This window comes from Micromys minutus, assembly GCF_963924665.1.
Source record: "Micromys minutus genome assembly, chromosome: 13".
Taxonomy (NCBI): domain Eukaryota; kingdom Metazoa; phylum Chordata; class Mammalia; order Rodentia; family Muridae; genus Micromys; species Micromys minutus.
The window spans coordinates 58,920,579-58,943,491 of NC_137982.1; the positions used below are offsets into that span (position 1 = coordinate 58,920,579).

The 22,913-nt window shown below is 35.6% G+C and overlaps 1 protein-coding gene across 1 annotated transcript; it reads right to left on the bottom strand.

Annotated features, from left to right (window-relative positions):
• Positions 1-14,820: 14,820 nt before the first annotated feature.
• On the bottom strand, positions 14,821-15,750 carry LOC308429046 (olfactory receptor 4P4-like; the record flags this gene model as incomplete). The annotated part of the gene is made up of 1 exon (XM_080927692.1): positions 14,821-15,750. The coding sequence occupies one exon, from the start codon at positions 15,748-15,750 to the stop codon at positions 14,821-14,823; it is 930 nt and encodes a 309-aa protein (XP_080783818.1).
• Between the last annotated feature and the right edge of the window lie 7,163 nt (positions 15,751-22,913).

Sequence of the window (22,913 nt, forward strand, 5' to 3'; positions counted from 1 at the left end):
TAGTGAAGCATTGTTCAGCTTCCATGTGTATGTGGGCTTTTTAAAATTTATTTATTTATTTATTTATTTTATTTTATTTTATTTTATTTTATTTTTTATTGTTGTTAAAGACAAGCCTTAATCCATGGTGTTCTGATACAATGTATGGGAGTATTTTGATCTTCTTGTATCTGTTGAGGCCTCTTTTGTGATTGACTACATGATCAGTTTTAGAGAAGGTACTGTGAGGTCCTGAGGAGAAAGTATATTCTTTTGTTTTTGGATGAAATGTCCTGTAGGTGTCTGTTAATTCCAGTTGGTTCAAAACCTCTGCTAGATTTGCTCTTTCCCTGTTCAGTTTTTGTCTCCATAATTTGTCCATTGATGAGAGAAGGTATTGAAGTCTCCCACTATTATTGTGTGTGGTGTAATATATGCTTTGATTTTTAGTTGAATTTCTTTTATAAATGTAGATCCCCTTGTTTTTGGAGCATATATATTCAAGATTGACAATTCATCTTGATAGATTTTTCCTGTGATGAGTAAAAAGTGCCCTTTCTTATCATTTTTGATAATTATTTGTGAAAAATCAATTTTAATTGATATTACAATAGCTACTCCAGCTTATTTCCTGAGCCCATTTGCTTGGAAGTTTTTTTTTTTTTTTTTTTTTTTTTTTTTTTCAGTCTTTTACTCTTTGGAAGTGTCTGTCTTTGTCTCTGAGATGAGTTTCCTGTATGCAGCGAAATGCTGGATGCTGTTTACATATTCAGTCTAGTAGTCTATGTTTTTATTGGGGAATCGAGTCAAATGATGTTAAGAAAAATTATGGAATAGTGATTGTTGCTTTCTATTTTTTTAATTGAACAACTTATTTTAAAAAACAAAGTTAAATGTACAGATTTTAAGCATTTTTGCATAAAAGTATACAAATACATTTTTGTCAATATTTCATTTTTTTAAAGTTTGATAGTGTGCATTAAACTCTTACTAGTTACAATGAACATAAAGTACATGTAAAACAAGATGTAACCTGGAAATAATCAGTTTTCTTTGTGTGTAAAGATTAAGCATAATGGTTTTTCTTTTTTTTTTTTTTTTTTTTTTTGGCTTTTGTTTTTTTTTTTTTTTTTTTTTTATGAACTTCATATAGTTTGTGAGTTGTTTCTGGGGTGTTCAGAGCTTTCTGGGATTAGTATCCAATTATCAGTGATTGCATATTATGTTTGTTCTTCTGTGACGGGGTTATCTCACTCAGGATATTCTCTAGATGCATCCATTTTCTTAATAATTTCATAAAGTCATTGTTTCTGATAGCTGAATAATATTCCATTGTGTAAATATACCATAATTTTTGTATCCATTCATCTACTGAAGGACATGTGGGTTCTTTCCAGCTCCTGGCTATTATAAATAGGGCTGCTATGAACATTGTGGTGCATGTGCCTTTGTTTTATGTGGGAACTTCTCTTGGGTATATACCCGGAAGTCTAATAACTGGGTCTTCAGGTAGTATTATATCCAATTTTCTGAGGAATTGCCAGACTGATTTCCAGAGTGGTTGTACCAGTTTGCAACAACACCATCAGTGGAGAACATATTTTTGTTGTTATAGGTACATTTAGGTTTGCGTCCTTTCTTCTTTTGGTTTCTTTGCATGATTTTTTTTTCTTTTCCTTGGGTATAGTTTCTTTCCTTGTGTTGAATTTTTCTATTTATCATTTTTGTAGGTCTAGATTTGTGGACAGATAATGTGTAAATTTTGTTTTGTCTTGGAAAATCTTGGTTTCTCCATCTATGGTGATTGAGAGTTTTGCTAGATATAGTAACCTGGGCTGGCATTTGTCTTTTCTTAAGGTCTGTATGATGACAGTCCAGGATCTGACTAGCTTTTATAGTCTCTGTTGAAAAGTCTGGTGTAATATTGATTGGTCGGTCTTTATATGTTACTTGTCCCTTTTCCCCATACAGCTTTTTGGGGTTCTTCATTTGTTTTGAATATTCAGTGTTTTGACTATATGTTTGGAGAAGTTTCTTTCCTTATCCAATTTATTTGGAGCTCTGTAGGCTTCCTGTATGTTCATGGTAATCTTGTTCTTAAGGGGAAGGACAGTTTCCTCTATGATTTTGTTGAAGATATTTACTGTGTCTTTCAGTCTTTATTCTTCACACTCTTCTATACCTATTATCCTTAGGTTTGGTCTTATCATTGTGTCCTGGATCTCCTGGACAATTTGTTGGATTAGGAGTTTTTAGGTTTTTGCATCTGCTCTGACTATTTTGTCTATGTTTTCTATGTTGTGCCAGATATCCTCTGATCTGGGATCCTATGACTTCTGATTTCTTTTTATAGTTTTACATCTCCAGGGTTTTCCCTTTTTGTGTTTTTTTTATTGCTTCTATTTTCCTTTTGAATTCCTTTAGCAGTTTGGTTTTGTTTTACTGTAGGTTTTTTTTTTTTTTTTGAGTGGTATTTTTCTGGTTTTCCTGTACTTGTTTATGGGAGTTAGTTGTGTGATTCTCCAAGATCTCTATCCTCATCATGAAGCATGATTTCAAGTCTAAGTTTTGTTTTTTAGGTATGTTTGGCAATCCAGTACTTGCTGAGGTGGAAGAGGTGGGTTCTGATATTGCCAGTTTGTCTTGGTTTCCATTGCTTAGATTCTTTTGCTTTCCTCTTGTCATCTTGTTACCTGTAATTATAGGTGATCTCGTCTCAAGGGGAGCCTGTATCTCCTGGGGATCTGAGAGACCATGTGATCAGGTAACAAATTGCTTCTTGGTATTTGGCTCTTTGTAGGCAGTCAGTGAGTTCTGATTACAGTGACTCCATTCTGTCTCAATGGGCTCAGGTGGAAAAGCTCTTGTGAAGCTATTCTGGGAGTTCAGCCTTGTACAGGCACGTCCTGAGTCTTGATTAGGGTCACCCTGCCCTCTCCCTGGGCCAGAAGGGACCTGATGCAGGAGTGTACCATGCTAGGTGGCCTCCAGTGGCTCCAGGCTATCCTTCCTGGGACAGCCTGAAGGGTGTGTGTCAAGCTCTCTATGGGTTAAGTTGGAGGAGCACTAGCAAGGCTGTTCCCGTGTCTCAGCCATCTGTGGGCAAGTACAGAGTCTTGATGGTAGTCACCCGACTTTCCTCTGTGGGCTCAGGTGGGAGAGCACTTGCAAGGCTTCTCTGCAGTCTCAGCCATGTGCATATGGGTACTGAGTCTCCCTTTAGCTTAGGATGGAAAGTGTTTCTGACCTTCTGAGCTCCCAGTGACCTGTGTACAGCCAGGCTACCTGTCCCAGTGCAAGTGGGCAGGGTCTGGTCTTGGGCCAGAAGTGTGCAACCCTGTTTATTTCCACTGCTTGAACTGCAAGAGTTCAGTGCAGCCTTTCCCGGGGTAGAATGTGGGCAAAAGAAGTTGACTTACTTTTCTGCTTAGGATGGAAAGCGTTCCTGCTGCTCTTCTGAGCTCTCAAGACCTCTCCCATTTGTTGATTCTTGATCTTAGAACATAAGCTATGGTATTCTGTTGAGGAAATATCTCCCTGTGACTATATGTTCGGGTCTCTTCCACATTTTTTCTTCTATTAGTTTCAGTGTTTCTGCTTTTATGTGGAAATATTTGATTTACTTTGATTTGAGTTTTGTAACAAAGAGATAATAATGAGCCAATTTGCATTCTTTTACATGCTGACTGTCACTTGAACCTGCACTATTTTTGAAAATGTTTTTTTTTTCCACTGGGTATTTTTAGCTCCTTTGTCAAAGATCAATTGAACATAAGTGTGCTGGTTCATTTCTAGGACTTCAATTCTATTCCACTGACCTACCTGTCTGTCTCTGTACCAATACTATGCAGTCATGTGCATATATCCAATAGACACTTCCATATAACAAGGACACATACCCTACTATGTTTTCATCAGCCTCATTCACAATAATCAGAATCTGGAAAGAACCCAAATGTCCTTCAAAATAGGAGTGAATACAGAATATGTGGTAAATTTACATAATAAAATACTACACAGATTTTAAAAATAATTACTTCACACTTATCCATTTTTGGTGGGATTGTAAGCTGGTAAAACCATCTGAAAATCAGACTAGTGATTCCTCAGAAAGTTGGACATAGTAGTACCTGAGGACCCTGCTATACCTTTCCTGGGCATATACCCAAAACATGCTCCAACATAAAACAAGAACACATTCTCCACTATTTTTATAACAACCTTATTTATAATATTCAGGAACTAGAAAAAATTCAGCTGTCTTTCAACAAAGGAATAGATATAGAAAATGTACAATTATACAATGAAGTACTACTTAGCTAATGAAAACAATGATTTTATGAAATTCTCAGGCAAATGGATGTATCTAGAAAATATCATCCTGAGTTAGGTAACCCAATCACAAAAAAATACATCCATGGTTTGCACTAACTGATAAGTGGATATTAGCTCAAAAGTTCAGAGTACCCAAGATACAATTCACAGAGCATAACAGGCTCATGAAGAAGAATAAGCAAGTATGGATGCTTGAGTACTTCTTAGAAGGAGAAATAAAAATATTCTCAAGAGGAAATACAAATACAAACTTAGAGTAAAATCTGAATGAAAGGCCATCCATAGAGTGCCCCAACTGAGGATCCAGCCTATATTTAGACAACAAATCCAGACAATATTGCTGATGCCAAGAAGTTCATGATGTCGGAAGCCTGATGTATTTTGTTTTCTGAGAGGCTCTGACAGAACCTAACAAATACAAAGATGGATGCTCACAGTCAACCACAGAACTGAGAACTGGATCATTAATGGAGGAGTTAGAGAAAGAATTGAAGAAGTTGAAGGGGTTTGCAACCCCATAAAAACAACAATACCAACCAACTAGAGCTTCCATAGATTAAAGCACTATCCAAAGTGTACACATGAATGAACCCATGGCTCCAGCTGTACACTGATAATGGCGGAGAAGCCCTTGGTCCTTCCAATTTTTGATTGTGTGGGGGAATTTCAGGGCAGGGAGACAAGAGGTGGTGGATTAACACCCTCATAGAAGCAGGGGAGGGGTGATGGGATAGGGGATAGAGAAGATAAACCAGGAAAGGGGATAACATTTGAATGTAAATAAAAGTATATCCAATTAAAATCTGAGAGAGATGGAGAGAGAGAGGGGGGGGAGGGAGAAATTTTCCTGTTTATATGCTAGGCATTTTGTGATTCTAAGAATGTGCCCGGAACGGCGACTTCAGGACGCAGAGCGGAGCCTGGCCCACTTGCCACCCGGAACAGCAGCTCGTAGAGGCTGAGCAACTGGTGAGTGGGAGACCTAGGCTGCTGGGGAGCAGAGGGATATCTGCGAAGTGCACATGGAAAGTGCACCCCCTGCCTTGACCTGCCCTGTCCTGCCCAATCCAGTGACCTGGAACAGATCTTAGGAACTTCTGTTCCCACCTGGAGGTGACTTCAGGACACAGAACAAAGCCTGGCCCATCTGCCACCCAGAACGGCGGTTCGTAGAGGCTGAGCAACTGGAGGGTGGGAGACCTGAGCTGCCAGGGAGCAGAGAGATCTCAGCAGAGTGCACCTCCTGCCTTGCCCTGACCCACCCTGTCTGATCCAGCGACCAGGAACAGAACTTTAGAACTTCTGTTCCCACCCGGTGACTCTGAGGCATAGAACAGGGCTCAATCCATCTGCCACCTGGACCAATGGAGATCCAGGGACACAGACCAGATACAAGGGAAAGGCAAGAACATATCACTGACAACAAAATGGCAAGAGGAAAGCGAAAGAGTATATCCCAAAGAAACCAAGACAACCTGGCAACACCAGAACCCAGTTCTCCCATAACACCAAACATCGGAATTCCAAACACTCCAGAAAAGGAAGGCACAGACCTGAAATCATACCTCAAGATGCTGATAGAGATACTTAAACAAGAACGGGAGGAAAAGCAAAAAGATTTAGAAGCTTTTAAAGAGGAAACAAAAAAAAAAAAAAAAAAAACACTCAAAGAACTCAAAGAACTAGAGGAAAACAGAATCAAAAAGATGAAGGAATGAAAGATGGAATTTAAAACGGAAATTGACACAATAAATAAAAAACACAAAAAGAGATAACCCTAGAGGTAGAACACCTAAAAAAGAAATCAGGAATCACAGAAGCAAGCATTTCCAATAGATTAAAAGAGATGGAAGAGAGAATCTCCGGGGCAGAAGACAACACTGTAAACATAGACAAAACAGCCAGAGAAGATGCAAAAAACCAAAAACTCTAACCCAAAATGTCCAGGAAATCCAGGACACAATGAGAAGACCGAACCTAAGATTAATAGGAATAGAAGAGGGAGAAGAGTGTCAACTAAGAGGCACAGTAAATATCTTCAACAAAATCGTAGAAGAAAACTTCCCTACCCTCAAGAATGAGATGACCACGAGCATAAAAGAAGCCTTCAGAACTCCAAATAGGTTGGACCAGAAAAGAAATACCTCACGACACATAATAGTAAAAACATCAAGTGCCCAAATCAAAGAAAGAATACTAAAAGAAGTAATGGAAAATGGTCAGGTAACTTATAAAGGCAGGCCAATAAGACTCACACCTGATTTCTCAACAGAGACTATGAAAGCTAGAAGAGCCTGGACAGACATCATGCACACTCTAAAAGAACACAAGTGCCAGCCCAAACTGCTATACCCAACAAAACTATCAATCACCATCGATGGAGAGATGAAGATATTTCAAGACAAATCAAAATTTACACAATATCTGACCACAAACCCAGCACTACAACAAATTATACATGAAAAACCCAATACAATGAGGGAAAATACAGCCTAGTAAAAACAAGAAAACTCCTAAACAAGAAAACTAAAAGAAGAAAAAGACACAAACACAACTCAACCCACAAAAGCAATAATGGCAGGAAACAGAAACAACTATTCCTTGACATCTATTAACATAAATGGACTAAACTCCCCAATAAAGAGACATAGACTATCAGACTGGATACATAAACTAAATACAGCCTTTTGCTGCATACAGGAAACTCATCTCAGAGACAAAGACAGACACTATCTAATAGTTAAAGGGTGGGAAAAAAACTTCCAAGCAAACAGCTCCAAGAAGCAAGCTGGAGTGGCTATTCTAATATCGAATAAAGTAAATTCCCAACCAAAAGTTATCAAAAAACATAAGGAAAGATACTTTTTACTCATTACCTGGGAAATCTGTTAGGAGAAACACTCAATCCTTAACATATATGCTCCAAAAAAAAAGTGCCCACATTCATAAAAGAAACCCTACTAAAGCTCAAAAAATACTTTTAACCCCACACAATAATAGTGGGAGACTTTAATACCCCACACTCACCAATGGACAGATCATGGAAACAGAAACTGAACAAGGACACTGCAAAACTAGCAGAGACTTTGAACCAACTAGAATTAATAGATATATTCAGAACATATTATCCTAAAGTAAAAGAATACACCTTCTTCTCATCATCCCATGGGACCTTCTCGAAAATTGACCACATAATTGGTAACAGAGCGAGCCTTAATTGATATAAGAAGATTGAAATACTCCCATGCATCCTCTCAGATCACCATGGTCTACGGATGATCTTTAAAACAAAAAATACAACAAAAAGCCCACATACACATGGAAACTATACAACGCTCTGCTAAAGGATAGCAGGGTCAAAGAAGAAATAAAAAAAGAAACTAAGGATTTTCTAGAATTCAACGAAAATGAAAACACAACATACCCAAACCTATGAAATGCAATGAAAGCAGTACTGAGAGGAAAACTCTTAGCCCTAAGTGCTTCCAAAAAGAAACTGGAGAGAGCTTACATAAGCAACCTGACAGCACAGCTAAAAGCCGTAGAACAGAAGGAAGCAGATATACCCAAAAAGAGGAGACGGCAAGAAATAATCAAAATTAGGGCAGAAATAGACCAAATAGAATCAAAAAGAACAATTGAAAAAATCAACAAAACCAAGAGTTGGTTCTTCGAGAAAATCAACAAGATTGATTAACACCTAGCAACACTAACTAGAGGGCAAAGAGAGAGTAAACAAATTAACAAAATCAGAAATGAAAGTGGGGACATTACAACTGAAACTGAGGAAATTCAAGAAATCATCAGATCCTACTACAAAAACTTATACTCCACAAAATTGGAAAATCTGGAGGAAATGGATGAATTCCTAGACAGATAAAAGATCCCAAAGTTAAACCAGGACCAAGTAAACCATCTAAATAACCCTATAACACCTAAAGAAATAGAAGAAGTCATCAAAAGTCTCCCAACCAAAAAAAGCCCAGTTCCAGAAGGGTTCAGTGCAGAATTTTACCAGACATTTATTGGGGATATAACACCAATATTCTACAAACTATTCTAAAAGATAGAATCAGATGGAATACTACCTAACTCATTTTTTGAGGCTACAATAACCCTCATACCAAAACCACAAAAAGATCCTACAAGGCAAGAGAACTTCAGACCAATCTCACTTATGAACATTGATGCAAAAATACTCAACCAAATCCTTGCAAACCGAATCCAAGAACACATTAAAACAATCATTCTTCATGACCAAGTAGGCTTCATCCCTGGGATGCATGGATGGTTTAATATAAGGAAATCCATCAATGTAATCCACCATATAAACTAACTCAAAGTCAAAATCACATGGTCATCTCACTAGATGCTGAGAAAGCATTTGACAAAATCCAACACCCCTTCAGGTAAAAGTCCTGGAAAGAACAGGAATCCAAGTTGCATACCTAAACATAATAAAAGCAATATACAGCAAACCAACAGCCAACATCAAACTTAATGGCGAGAAACTTGAAGCAATCCCACTAAAATCAGGGAATCGACAAGGCTGCCCATTCTCCCCCTACCTATTCAACATAGTACTGGAAGTCCTGGCTGGAGCAATTAAACAACAAAAGGAAAGCAAGGGGATACAAATCGGAAAGAAAGAGATAAAAAACATCACTCTTTGCCGATGACATGATAGTGTACTTGAGTGACCCCAAAAATTCCACCAGAGAACTCCTACAGCTGATAAACACGTTCAGCAAAGTGACTGGATACAAAATTAACTCAAACAAATCTGTAGCCTTCCTATACTCAAAGGACAAACATGTGGAGAAAGAAATTAGGGAAAAGGTACCCTTCACAATCTTCACAAAATCTATGAAATACTTTAATGTGACTCTAACTAAGCAAGTGAAGGACCTGTATGACAAGAACTTCAAACCTTAAAAGATAGAAATTGAGGAGGATCTCAGAAAATGGAAAGATCTCCCATGCTCATGGATTGGAAAGATCAACATCTTAAAAATGACCATCCTACCAAAAGCAATCTACAGATTCAATGCAATCCCCATTAAAATTCCAACCCAGTTCTTCAAAGAATTGGAAAGATCAATGTGCAATTTCATATGGAAGAACAAAAGACCTATAATAGTGAAATCCATCCTCAACAACAAAAAACATCTGCGGGAATCACTATCCCTGAATTCAAGCTATATTACAAGGCAATTGTGCTGAAAACTGCATGATACTGGTACAGTAATAGGCATGTGGATCAATGGAATAGAATAGAAGATCCAGAAATGAGCCCTTATGTATATGGTCACCTGATTTTTTACAAATGAGCAGTAAACATTCAATGGAAAAAGGACAGCCTATTCAACAAATGGTGCTGGTCCAACTGGCACTCAGCATGCAAAAGAATGAAAATAGACCCTTTCTTATCTCCTTGTACAAAGCTCAAGTGTAAGTGGATCAAAGATCTCCACATTATACCAGATACATTGAAATTATTAGATGAGAAAGTAGGGAAAACCTTAGAACACATAGGCCCAGGAGAAAATTTCCTGAACAAAACACCAATAGCTCAAACTCTAAGGTCAAAGATTAACAAATGGGACTTAATGAGATTGCAAAGTTTCTGTAAGACTAAGCAAATTGTCAAGAAAACAAAAAGGCAACCAACAGAATGGAAAGGATCTTTACCAACACCACATCAGATAGATGCCTAATATCCAAGGTATAAAAGGAACTCAAAAAGCTAGACGCCAGAGAATCAAATAACCCTATAAAAAATGGGGTAAAGAGCTAAACAAAACGTTCTCAGTTGAGGAACACCGAATGACCGAGAAACAACTGAGGAAGTGCTTAACATCCATAGCCATCAGGGAAATGCAAATCAAAACAACCCTGAGATTCCACCTCACACCAGTCAGATTGGCCAAGATCCAAAACTCAGATGACAGCAGATGCTGGCGAGGCTGCGGAGAAAGAGGAACACTTCTCCACTGTTGGTGGGATGGCAAACTAATACAACCACTCTGGAAATCAGTCTGGCGATACCTCAGAAAATTGGATATAGTACTACCTGAAGACCCAGCTATTCCACTTTTGTGCATATACCCCAGAGACACTTTAATACACAACAAAGATATATGCACCACAATGTTCATAGCAGCTCTATTTATAATAGCCAGAAGCTGGAAAGAACCCAGATGTCCTTCAGAAGATGAATTGATACAAAAATTGTGGTACATTTACACAATGGATTACTACTCAGCCACCGAAACAATGACTTAACCAAATTCTTAAGAAAATGGCTGCATCTGGAGAATATCATCCTGAGTGAGATAACCCAGTCACAAAAGAATAGACATAATATGCAGTCACTGATATTGGGATGCTAACCCCAGAGACTTGCACTTCCCTAGAAACAACTCACAGCTGTATGAAGTCCAAGAAATAAAGAAAACAAAAAAATATATATATTTACAAAACAAGAATACTTTGGCTATTTCCATGTTGGGTTTTTTTTTTTTTTTTTTGCATGTACTTTAAGCTCATTGTAACTATTAGGTTTTCAATGCATACTGTCAAGCCCTTGAAAAAATCAAGTACTGACTAAAAAATATATTCACAGAGTTTTATGTAAAAATTATTTTAATATCTGAAAAAACAATACTGACAAAAACGTACAATTTTAAGCAAAAAATGTTTAAAATCTGTACATTTATCTTTGTTTTGTAAAATAAAGTCATTTAAAAAAAAAACTTGGAGACAGAAACTGAAGCAGAAATCCCGAAAGAAGACTGCTTACTGGCTTCTTCTCATAGCTTGTTAGGCTTGACTTTCATACAACTCAGAAACACCTTACTAGGGATGCCACCTCCCACAGTGGGCTGTGTCCTTCTATATCAATCATTAATCAGGAAAATAACCCAAAGTCTTGCCTTTTCTCAATTGAGGTTCCTCTTTTTAAGAAAAAGAAAAAGAAAAAGAAAAAAAAAAAAAAAAAAAAACTAGCCAGCATTGGCAAGTTTTATGGATTTGTATCTAGACATAATCAAACACATGTAGCAAAATCAGTTGTTATCTGATTATTTACTGTGGAAAGAGCACTGAGGTTACCAATAAAGACAGAGATGGCTAAGAAAAAAAAAAAAAAGAATGTAACTCTGGTGGCATTATGGGTCTAAAATGCACCCTGATTAATCCAAATTTTGGGGAAAGTAACAGCACAACAACATTTGCATAGAGATACTTATACCTTTGAATGTCTTCATTTTATATTTGGGAAGCACATAAAATATCTTTGTCTCTTAATATTTGTAATATATCTTACAAATGGAAATATTTACTGAGTGTATAGAGTCATATAAATGAAATTAGGGATACCACTTTTAAATTGCAGTTTCTTAGAAAATGACATTATGAAATTCTTAGGCACATGGATTTAAATAGAAAGTATCATACTGAGTGAGGTAACACAGACACAAAATAATGCATATGGTATACGCACTCACTGATAAGTTGACGTAAGACCAGAAGGTCCTAAAATTCAAGATATAATTGGCAGACCATATGAAGCTCAAGAAAAATGAAGACCAAAATGTGGATGCTACAGTCCTTCACAGAAGGGGGAACCAAATACAGAAAGAAATACAGGTACAAAGATTACAGCAGATACTGAAAGAAGGGATGTCCAGAGACTGCCCTACCTGGAGACCCATCAGATATGCAGCCAAAAAACCTAGTCACTGTTGCAGTTGCCAAAAATGGCTTCCTGACAGGAGCCTAATGTGGCCGTCTCTTGGAAGTCTTTGCCAAAGCCTTTCTGATACAGAATAAAATGTTGCAGCTAACTATCAGATTATGCCAGGTACCCCAGTGGAGGTGTTAGAGAAAGGACTAAGGAGCTGAAGGGGTTTGCAACCCCACAGGAAGAACAACAATATCAACTAATCAGACACCCCAGACCTCCCAGAGACTAAAACACCAATCAAAGAGTACATAAGGAGAGACCCATGGCTCTAGCTGCATATGTAGCAAAGGATGGCATTGTGTGGCCTCAATAGGAGGGAAAGATCTTAGTCTTATGAAGGCCAGTTTCACAAGTGTAGGAAAATGGCAGGATGTTAGGTGGGAGTGGGTAGAGGGAAGGCATCCTCACAAAATCTGGGAGCAGGATGGGAGAGGGTGAAAGTAGGAATGGGGGTAACATTTGAAGTGTAAATACATAAATTATCCAATAAAAGTTATAGCAATAAAAAGGTGAAGTTGTAACTTACTGATATACTGTAATTTGAATATACTTAAAATCCTAAGTAAATTTTAATAAACATAAACCTGTAAAATCAAAATGCATTTCAGTATTGTTAGGTGGGTTTATTTAAGTCTTATTTTTTATTATTTATTTCTTTTTTTTTTTTTCAGTGTAGAATTTTATCAGACTTTCACTGAGGATACAACACCAATACTCGCCAAACCATTCCAAAAGATAGAATCAGATGGAATACCACCAAACTCACCTTTTTTTTTAAACGAATTTATTTTACAAAACAAAGATAAATGTACAGATTTTAAACATTTTTTGCTTAAAATTATACATTTTTGTCAGTAATGTTTTTTCAGACATTGAAATTATTTTTACATAAAACCATGTGAATATATTTTTTTAGTCAGTACTTGATTTTTTTCAAGGGCTTGACAGTATGCATTGAAAACCTAATAGTTACAATAAGCATAAAGTACATGCAAAACAAAACGCAACATGGAAATAGTCAAAGTCTTCTTGTTTTGTAAATATATGTATATTTTTATGTTTTTATTTCTTTTTATTCAATACATCCTGACTGCGCTTCCCCTCTTTCCTCTTCTCTTCTCTACTTCTTCATCATCCTTCAGAAAATAGCAGAACACAGGAATATACACAGACTGTGTCATAGCAATATACAATAATAATAGAAAAAAAACCCCTAAGATCAACACTGGGTAAGACAACCCAGTAAGGAAAACTTGTCTCAAGACTAATTGATAGAGTCAGAAATACCCCCACTCTATTAGAAGCCACACAAAATACCGAGATACCACATATGCAGAGTACCTAGCACAAACCAATGGAGACTCATTTTTATGAGTAATTTCTAAGAAAAAATAGGTATCAAAATTATGCATCAATTTCACATGACATATGCCTATTGTAATTGTAACTTAGTTTAATCTAATTAGGAAAATCCAAGCTTTAAGAATTGTTTTCAAATACAAGGTTATTAGAAAATATTGAATATATTTAGCTATAGCAGCATTGGAACTTGAAGAAATTTTTGTTTTTGTTTTGATAGTGTCTATATCTGTCTGTTTGTTTATTTTTAGGCTTGTTGATGTGTCTCCAGAATCTTCCTTTAGAAAATAAGAGCAAGGATGATGATAATATATGAGGTATGAACTCTCACCTACAGTAGTCAGAGCAACCTAAGCAAATGAAATGAGGAAAAAATGGACAGGATCTGGGAGAGACTGTTTTACATCGATAAAAAGGTATCAAGGGAAGACTAGAGACAAGAGAAAGTAGTATATATCGTGAAAGTGTCTTATTAAACATACCCTTTTAAGAGTTACATGTATTAACAAAGTAATCTAGTTCTAGAGTATTTTATCACTTTACATGTTCCAAAGGTATATTCATATGACTATTGTAAATTACTAAATCATAGACAGAAAGATCTACAAAGGCAAAATGTTCCTCTAAATTTTCCATACTCAAAAGCCTATAATCATAACACCATACCTTGTTCAAGAATAGTGAGTACTAAGGGTACAGATCTACATCTGCTCTGTGAGGGGTACAGGGGAAAGGAGTAAAATATGGGAGGTTATTGTGCTCTAAGCATATTATAGAGACATATGAAGATAGTCTTACATAACCCAGTATCATGACAATGAATTTACAAAAAGGAAACATTACATAATAAATTGAAATAACAAAATACCCACAAGTAAGAAAATTGGATTAAATTTTTATTAGTTACAGGGTTTCACGTAATTTTTTAGATACAAAAGACTGATGTGTTTAAGGATGTAAGTGAATCTCTCTCTCTCTCTCTCTCTCTCTCTCTCTCTCTCTATATATATATATATATATATATATATATATATATATTTATATATATATATATCTTTCTATCTATCTTTCTTTCTTTCTATCTCTCTTTCTGTGTGTGTGTGTCTGTGTGTGTGTGAGTGTGTGTGTGTGTGTGTGTGTGTGTGTGTGTCTGTTGGGGGTTCTGGGAAAGGAACTTAGGGTTTGCCTATCATAAGCATGTCTTCTACCAAACTAAGGCAATTCTTGTAGACTTTACATCCACCTGATCAACTCTGAATGAACTTGTGCTATGTAGATTAGCCAGATTATTAAGTTGTTCCTTTGACTCAAACTTTCCCCAAAATTGTTTGAAATTTATGTGGACTGTTGAATACTAGCTGGCCTAGAAACATCGGAGCAGAATCAAAAGATCGTTTCACTTATTTCAATTCTGAATGTGACAGCCAAGACCACACCTTGTGCATGGCAATTTTCATTTCACTGTTTCTCAGAGTGTAAATGAGAGGATTTAACATGGGGGCAATCACAGTGTAAAACACAGAAATTTCCTTATCCTTGATCTCATTTCCAGCAGGTAAAATGTAGGTATAAATACAGGGTCCAAAAAATAAAACTACCACCATTATGTGTGAACTACAGGTTGAGAGTGCTTTGAATAGCCCTGCAGATGATCTTGTCCTCAGAGAATACAATATGAGTATGTAAGAAGCAAGTAGTACAGTAAAAATTGCAACAAGCACCATCCCAGAATTGGCAGTTGCTAAGATACTAATAATAAGAACATCTTTACAGACCAGCTTCAAAAGAGGCTTGACGTCACAGAAGTAGTGATTTATGTGGTTGGGACCACAGAATGGCAAACTGAGCACCATGAGTAGTAAAGAAATGGAGTGCCAGAACCCCAGTACCCAGGCTGTGACAATCAACATACCACATCTCTTTCTGTTCATGATCACCATGTAAGGCAGAGGTTTAACAATGGCAACATATCGGTCCAAGGCCATGGACACCAGGATGAATATTTCCACACCTGCCAGCAAGTGGGCAGTGAAGAGCTGGGTCATGCACTCGTTATAGGAAATGTTTTTTCTTGTTGCAGCCAAGTCTCTGATGAGCCTTGGAATCACGGTGGAGGTGTAACAGAGGTCCATGAAGGAAAGATGGCAGAGAAAGTAATACATAGGTTGTTCGATTAAGTGGCTGCAGGTGATGGTGAGTAGGATGACAGAGTTTCCCAGTAAGACAGCAAGGTAGCAAAGCAGGAACAAGAAAAAGAACAGCAGCTCTATTTGTCTGTTTTCCCAAAGTCCCATAAAAACAAAGTATGTGATATTTTTATGGTTTTCCATGAAGACTAGGTGAATCCACATGTATGACTGAAAGTAAGTTCATCTGAAATTACATATGAAAATGAAGACAATAAGGATGGGAAGGAGTAATGGAGGGAAGATGAGAGGAATGACCAAAGAAAGACTAAAGGAGGGAAAAGAGAAAGGGAATTTTGAGAATAAACTCCATCATGGCCAAAATGTATAGTAGCAAGTAAAGCTCTAACCAGAGTCATGGTCATAAAGTGTATGAAAGGCTGGTGTCCCATTAGTAATTACTCTTTTCATACGTATGCCTTTTCCATCCTCTTCTTCTGCTCCTTCTTCCATCCTGCCACCACTATGTCTGTCCGTATACTGCTGTCTCCTTCTACATGCAAAAGCTTAAGGTTGTCTATCATGTCACATGTATTCTATTCTTGTTTTTTTTAATCATTATATTCTTATAATACTGAAATCAATCTCTCTCTCACCTTCAATCCCTTTCCTCTCCTCTCTATTTCTTCCCTTCTCTTAGTGCTTTTCTGTCTGTGCCCCCTTTTGTGCTTCCACTTTCTTTCTTCTTCTTTCCCTCTACCTTTATTTTCCTCCCTTCTTCTTCTTATTTCCCTTGTCTCTCTACTCTGCTACCTTCTGCCTGTCTGTCTCTTTGTCTCTTTTCTCTCTCTATCACACACACACAGAGAGGGGGGATAAAGAGAAAGAAATTTAAATACACATAGAGCAAATAAATTTACTTTAGTTACTAACATATATTTAATTTAAATCAGTTTTAAAGGTCTGCAAATTTGTTTCCTATTGGGAAGTCCTCTGAAACATATTTTTCAATTCTCTCCCAATTGCATTGTGATGGGAAGAAAATACAAAGAAAGAAAACTCTTTAGTGTTAAACAACAAGCTAATACCATGAGATTATGCGACTAGTATTAATGGGCAAGAAGAATTTTCTAACATTTTTTCTGTTACTTTATATATGTGTAACTTAGGAAAAACAGCAAAACCTAATCTCTAAGACTTCTGTGATTCAAATAGGGGAACAGAAAGATTTTCATACTTTACATTTAGCAGTAATAATGCTCTGAATGGTATTAAATAGCTCTTACAGTTTTTTATCTATCTTATCTTCATCAAAACTTCATGAGCCCTATGCCATTGTATTTCTGTATTTTATAAAATAGACATACAACAATGTAGAACTGCACAAGAGTGAACATGGGATTTGTATCAACAGTATTGCATAGTTTTAAAGATCATAATTAAATTAGAGGGACTTAAAATATTTACTATCAACCTAAATTTTTATATGATTAGCATATAATTTTAAATGTCTTATTTAAATATCTGTGAGAAAGATACATAATTGATTGAATTTATATGTGGGGTTTACTAATATCAAATTCTACAAAGAATAAAATTAGAACTCTAAATATTTTATTATATTCATAGCTTTGATATAATATATTATTATACATGATACATGCATATGTGGGTGTGCATATGTGTGTATGTGTGTGCACTACTTATAATACTTACTTCTGTCAGGATCCAAATTTTTCCAAACTGCCATGTGTTCTTTAATGTGGGTTCTCTATTTTCTGTGAACTTTAGGTGAAACAGCAGTAGATGTGGGAAGCATCTATCTCTCCCATAAATCTTGAATTCAATGCAAGTTTTAAAGACTCACTGCATGAAATAATGTAAGTGAACAGGCAAAAACACTCAAGGGAAATAGTCTCAAGGGCACTTTTCAAAAGAAGTCTAGGCCATAGTTATGGATGTAAAGGTCAAGCTATCACTATCCAGTGGTTACATATTAATGTTTTCTTTTATTCATTTATAAGGACTATGGCATAAGTACTCTATTGTTTCTGTTGTTGTTGATGAAATCCTGGAAGTTTCTTTCCTCAGAAATTTTCTTTAAGGACTTAAGTTGCTGAAGTTTATATGACATACATAATAAATCCTTTATTTTCCATCTCACTATATCACTATGTTGAGAATAACCTAAGACTATTATTATTATCTTTATAAATATTATCCCAAAATATTGTTGTTGTATATTTTAAAATTCTTCATCAATGTTTAATTATGACCAGTGGGAATTTAGAAGACATTAATAGTACTTTGTGTTAATAGATAATCGCTAGCATAAAAGTAATTCTTAAAATACAAACTTCAAAGACATCTAATGTATTGTCCTTTTCCTTAATATGTGGAATTACTTTTCTCCTCATTGGAAGCAGCTCACATCACCCCGAATGAAATAAGCAAGACACAGAAAGACACTCATGGGATGCAGTTACTTAAAAGTGGACATTTGCCATAAAGTACTTGAAAACCATGATACAATTTACAGACACAAATAACCCACATAATAGGGAGGGCCCAAGGGAGCAAGATGAAATCTCACTAAGAGGGGAAAATAAGATGGACATTGAAGTGAGTGGGGGACGGGAACTGGACAGGAGAGGGAACAAGAAGAACATATATAGATATGAGGTGCAGGAAGAGAATGATAGGAGAGGGCTAGGGGTAATAAAATCATTTTGGGGCATTTTTGGAATTGTCTTGAGACTGGAGATGGTAGATGCCTCTGGGAGTCTATGGTAATGTCCCTAGCTAAGAGTTCCAGAACCTAGTGGTATGAAGACTGAAGTAGACACCTCTTAACAGCCAGATAGGACTTCCAGTAGGAGGATAACATCAACTCACCCACAAATATTTCACCCAATATTTGCCCTACCTACAAGATGTGCATGGATAAATATAGAGCAGAGATTGAGGGAACAGACAACAAATGACTGACCCAAATTGAGACATACCCCATGGGAGAAAGCAAACCCCTGACACTATTAATGATACTCTGCTATACTTGCAGACAGGACCTTCACAGAACTGTCTTCTGAAAGACTTCAGGATGTTAGAAAGAAATGCAGAGATCCACATTCAAATATTAGGCAGAGCACTCAGTCTTTTAGAAGAGTAAGGGATATGATTGAGTATGCTGGAGGAATCAAGGACACCACAAGAATATTTAGAGAACCAACTAACCTTGACCAACAGGGACCCACAGAGACTAAATCACCAATCAAAATTCATGCAGGGGCTGGACCTAGGTTTGTTACAAACTTGTAGCAGATGTGCAGCTTGGTCTTCATGCTGGCTCCTTAAAAATTGGAGCAGGGTTATCTATGACTCTGTTTTCTGCCACTAGATACTCCACCCCTAGCTGTACTACCAGGTCTCACTGTACTACCTAGCTGTACTACCTGTCTCACTGGTCAGAGGCCTCAGTGAGAAAGGGTATACTTAGTCCTGCTGTGACTTGATGTCCCAGGGCAGGGTAGTACTCAAATAGTTACTTCCCATTCTCTGAGAAGAAGAGAAAGAAGTAATAAGGGGAAGAATGTGTAAGGACAGAACAAGAGGGAGACAAGAGGAGGCTGTGATTGGGATGTAAAGTGAATAAATAAAAATATTTAATGCTAGTCAGGACACTGACAGCTTCTTAAAACAAGGTATCTTTGATGCTTGGAGTTTCCTGGTCTTTTGTAAAAGACAGAATCAACTTTGTTTAAAATAAAACTATGCACACATCAAAAAAAATTAATGAAAACAAACAGAAAGACATCTGTCATGAAACCCATATGTAATCATCCATTTCTGAGAAGACTGAGACAGGAGGATTGCTGTAAGTTTGAAGGCAAATAGATTTACCTCCTGAGCTTTACTACAGTAAAAACTGCAAATTAAGGTTCTGACTCACGGTGGTAAACATGAGAGTCAGAACACTATTTACTAAAAATCAGGGAAACATTTTTCCCTAATATGTCATTATGTATATTTTGTCATATTAGTAGTTTCAAAATTAATATTGTTTGCATTTTTAGCTTTTATACATTCCATGATTACTCAAATTTGTATTATTTTGTCTAATATTTCAAAATGTAGAGATTATTCCTCATATGTTTACTTTATATATACTTAAATATACTCTTTATTTAACTACCACATAAAGAACAATAAAAGAATTCTGCTCCTAAACAAGAAATTGGTATTAATTTGGATCAATATACTCATCCTTATACAATTTGATTACTAAATAGCTTTATTCTCACACTTTATTCTAGAATATTCTAGAATGTATTTAATCATTTAATGAAGACTACTGAAATTGCTAATATTGATTAAACATGTAGTTATATTAATATGTTTTAGAATTTGGAAATCAGTCTGACAATACCTCAGAAAATTGGACAAAGTACTACCTGAATACCCAGTTATTCCACTTCTGGGCATATACCTCAGAGATGCTCCAATATACAACAAAGACACATACACCACATTGTCCATAGCAGCTCTATTTATAATAGCCAGAACCTGGAAAGAACACAGATGTCCTTCAGTAGATAAATTGATACAAAAATTTTAATATATTTACACAATGGAGTACTACTCAGCTACCAGAAACAATGACTTTATGAAATTCTTAAGAAAATGGATGCATCTAGAGAATATCATCCTGAGTGAGATAACCGAGTCACAAAAGAACAGACAGAATATACAGTCACTGATAATTGGATACTAACCCCAGAAAGCTCTGAACACTCCAGAAACAACTCACAGACTCTGTGAAGTTCAAGAAAAAAAAAAGAAAAGAAAAAAGAAAAGAAAAGAAAAGAAAAGAAAAATTATGCTTATTCCTTACACACCAAGAAAGCTTTGACAAATTCCAGGTTACATCCTGTTTTACATGTAGTTTATGCTCATTGTAACTAGTAAGATCTTAATGCACACTATCAAACCTTAAAAAAAAAAAAGCCAACCACTGACAAAAAATGTATTCGTATACTTTTATGCAAAAATGCTTAAAATCTGTACATTTATCTTTGTTTTCTTACAATAAAATGGTTCAATTAAAAAAATAAAGAAATGAACAAACTTTGATATTACCTACCTCAAACTGTAGTTGAAAATATAATTGAGAAATGTGAGCATCTACAAGCAACATATAAATTAAAAACTAGCACCTTGTATGGTGATTGTTAAGTTTGCCCATAACTGAGGAGTCCAAGTGTGATGGCTATCTTGGTTTTTAATTTAAACACACATAAAATTAACAAAAGCTTAAGTGTGCAAACTGGTAAGGGATTTCTATTCTTCTTAACTGAATCATTTAAAGTGTGAAGATCCAAAATCAATTTGGATCTTATAGGTGGGAATATCTAACCTTAATTTTGACCATACCTCTGTGGTAGCCTATAGAAGGAATAAGAAAGAACTACTTTAATCTATTGTTGCTTGCTCATTCTCACACTCAGTAGCAAATCTATTCTATCACTAGCATTAGAGCATACTAAGACCTGTTACTATAGAGAACTCTGAGTAATAACAAAATACTAAGAAAATTTGTCTCAGTAAGAGAAAAGAGAACCCAATCACATACTTCAATGACTGTTGCACAAGTTGGGCAAGGCTCTCCCATTTCTCCTACTTTACCATGAATGTTTACATCAAAGAGATCTCTGAGGTGTTATCAGCAGCTCATTTTATTTCATAAAAATAACAAAAATACTTAAATTTTTGGTGACATGATCAATTGACTTGGACCTACAACCTTGATATGTTACTAGAAATAACTCATTGTAGATGAAATAAACATGAAAATACACCATATGATGAAGCAGGTATGTGAAATTCCAGAAAATGAACCCAAAATGAGTGACAAGAAGAAGAACAAGAATTCACATCTGGAGTCTATTAATCTTGACCTGATGTATTTGGAAATTGTTAAAGAACATTTTCACAGTAGTTGGAGTTTTTGTAACCTCCACTATATTATGATATATGAGAAGATAGAAAGATGAACTATTATCCTATTTTCTTATAAATTTGCTCAAAAGAGGTTATTTTATAAATGGTATTCAAGTAAGTAAATCAACTCATATCTAAAGTAGTTTGTGAACCAACACCTCTGTTACATGATGAGTTATATATTTGAATGATTTGAACTGCACAATACTTTAAAATTTGGGAGAAAACATAACTAAATGAAGCATAGTAATATAATACTATGATATCGCCAATTTTTCTGCTTACTTGAGGTAGGTAAAATAATTTTTTGTTCTAAAAATGCATAGTAGGACTTATAACAATTTGGATAATAATTATGAAAACCACCTGCTTTGTGTATATGAAAGACTGAACCAGTATCCCCTTTTTAAAGAGTTCTTATGAACAGACATAATTTAGTAGTTTTATTTAATGTTCTGTTAGTATACTTACATACTATTTCCCCCTCTCTTTGAATTGACAAAATAATAGCAACAACAACAGTTAAATACTGTATAAAAATCAGCATTGTGTGTAAAGCACTTAGTAACAACTATTGCAGAAATGCAGAATTGTCACGTACTATTTAAGACTTATCATGTGGACTTATTAAGTAGTATGGATTCTTTTACATTTGTTCTTTCACTATAGCCTCAGCATATTCTGATAAACTATTCACATCAGTTTCTGTTCCATTTTACTGATTTGTATTATGGAAATAATTATCTAAATCATAAAACTTAGACTTAGTTTAAGATATTGGTATTTTATATGTAATTGTAATATGCTACTACTAATATTCTAATATTGAGACTAAATGTCTACCTTTTTACTGTTCAATTATTGCAAGGCTATTTTAAAAAGCCAAGAATTAGTTTATGATGTTAGTGTATTAGTAATTTGATTACTCAAACCTGCTCTATCTTTCTGCTCAGATCATAATTTAAAATTTCTGGTTGTCTATTTAATATGAATGAATAGCAAGGTAGTTATTTTCACATTGATGGCTACTGCACTAAACTATGACACACTTTACTACAGTTTGGGCATATAAATGCCTCTATGAGTATAATCTGAGCTCCATTTAGGCTCTGAGTAAATCTCAAATTGCTAAGCAGTCTTGAATTTGCTTAGTAATTTTGTAAATAAAATTTGCTTATTTTAATAATTTTTTCAGCTATCTTCACTGGAAAGATAACTCTGGTCTTAAGTAATCATATGTATCTATAATTCTTTCTGTAATATAAAACCAAGTCATATTATACTTCATTAACTAAAGCAAAGTTATTCATTAGAATTATTATTAGAATACAGAAATTACATGAACATGAAGGTGTATGCAGGAAAATTGG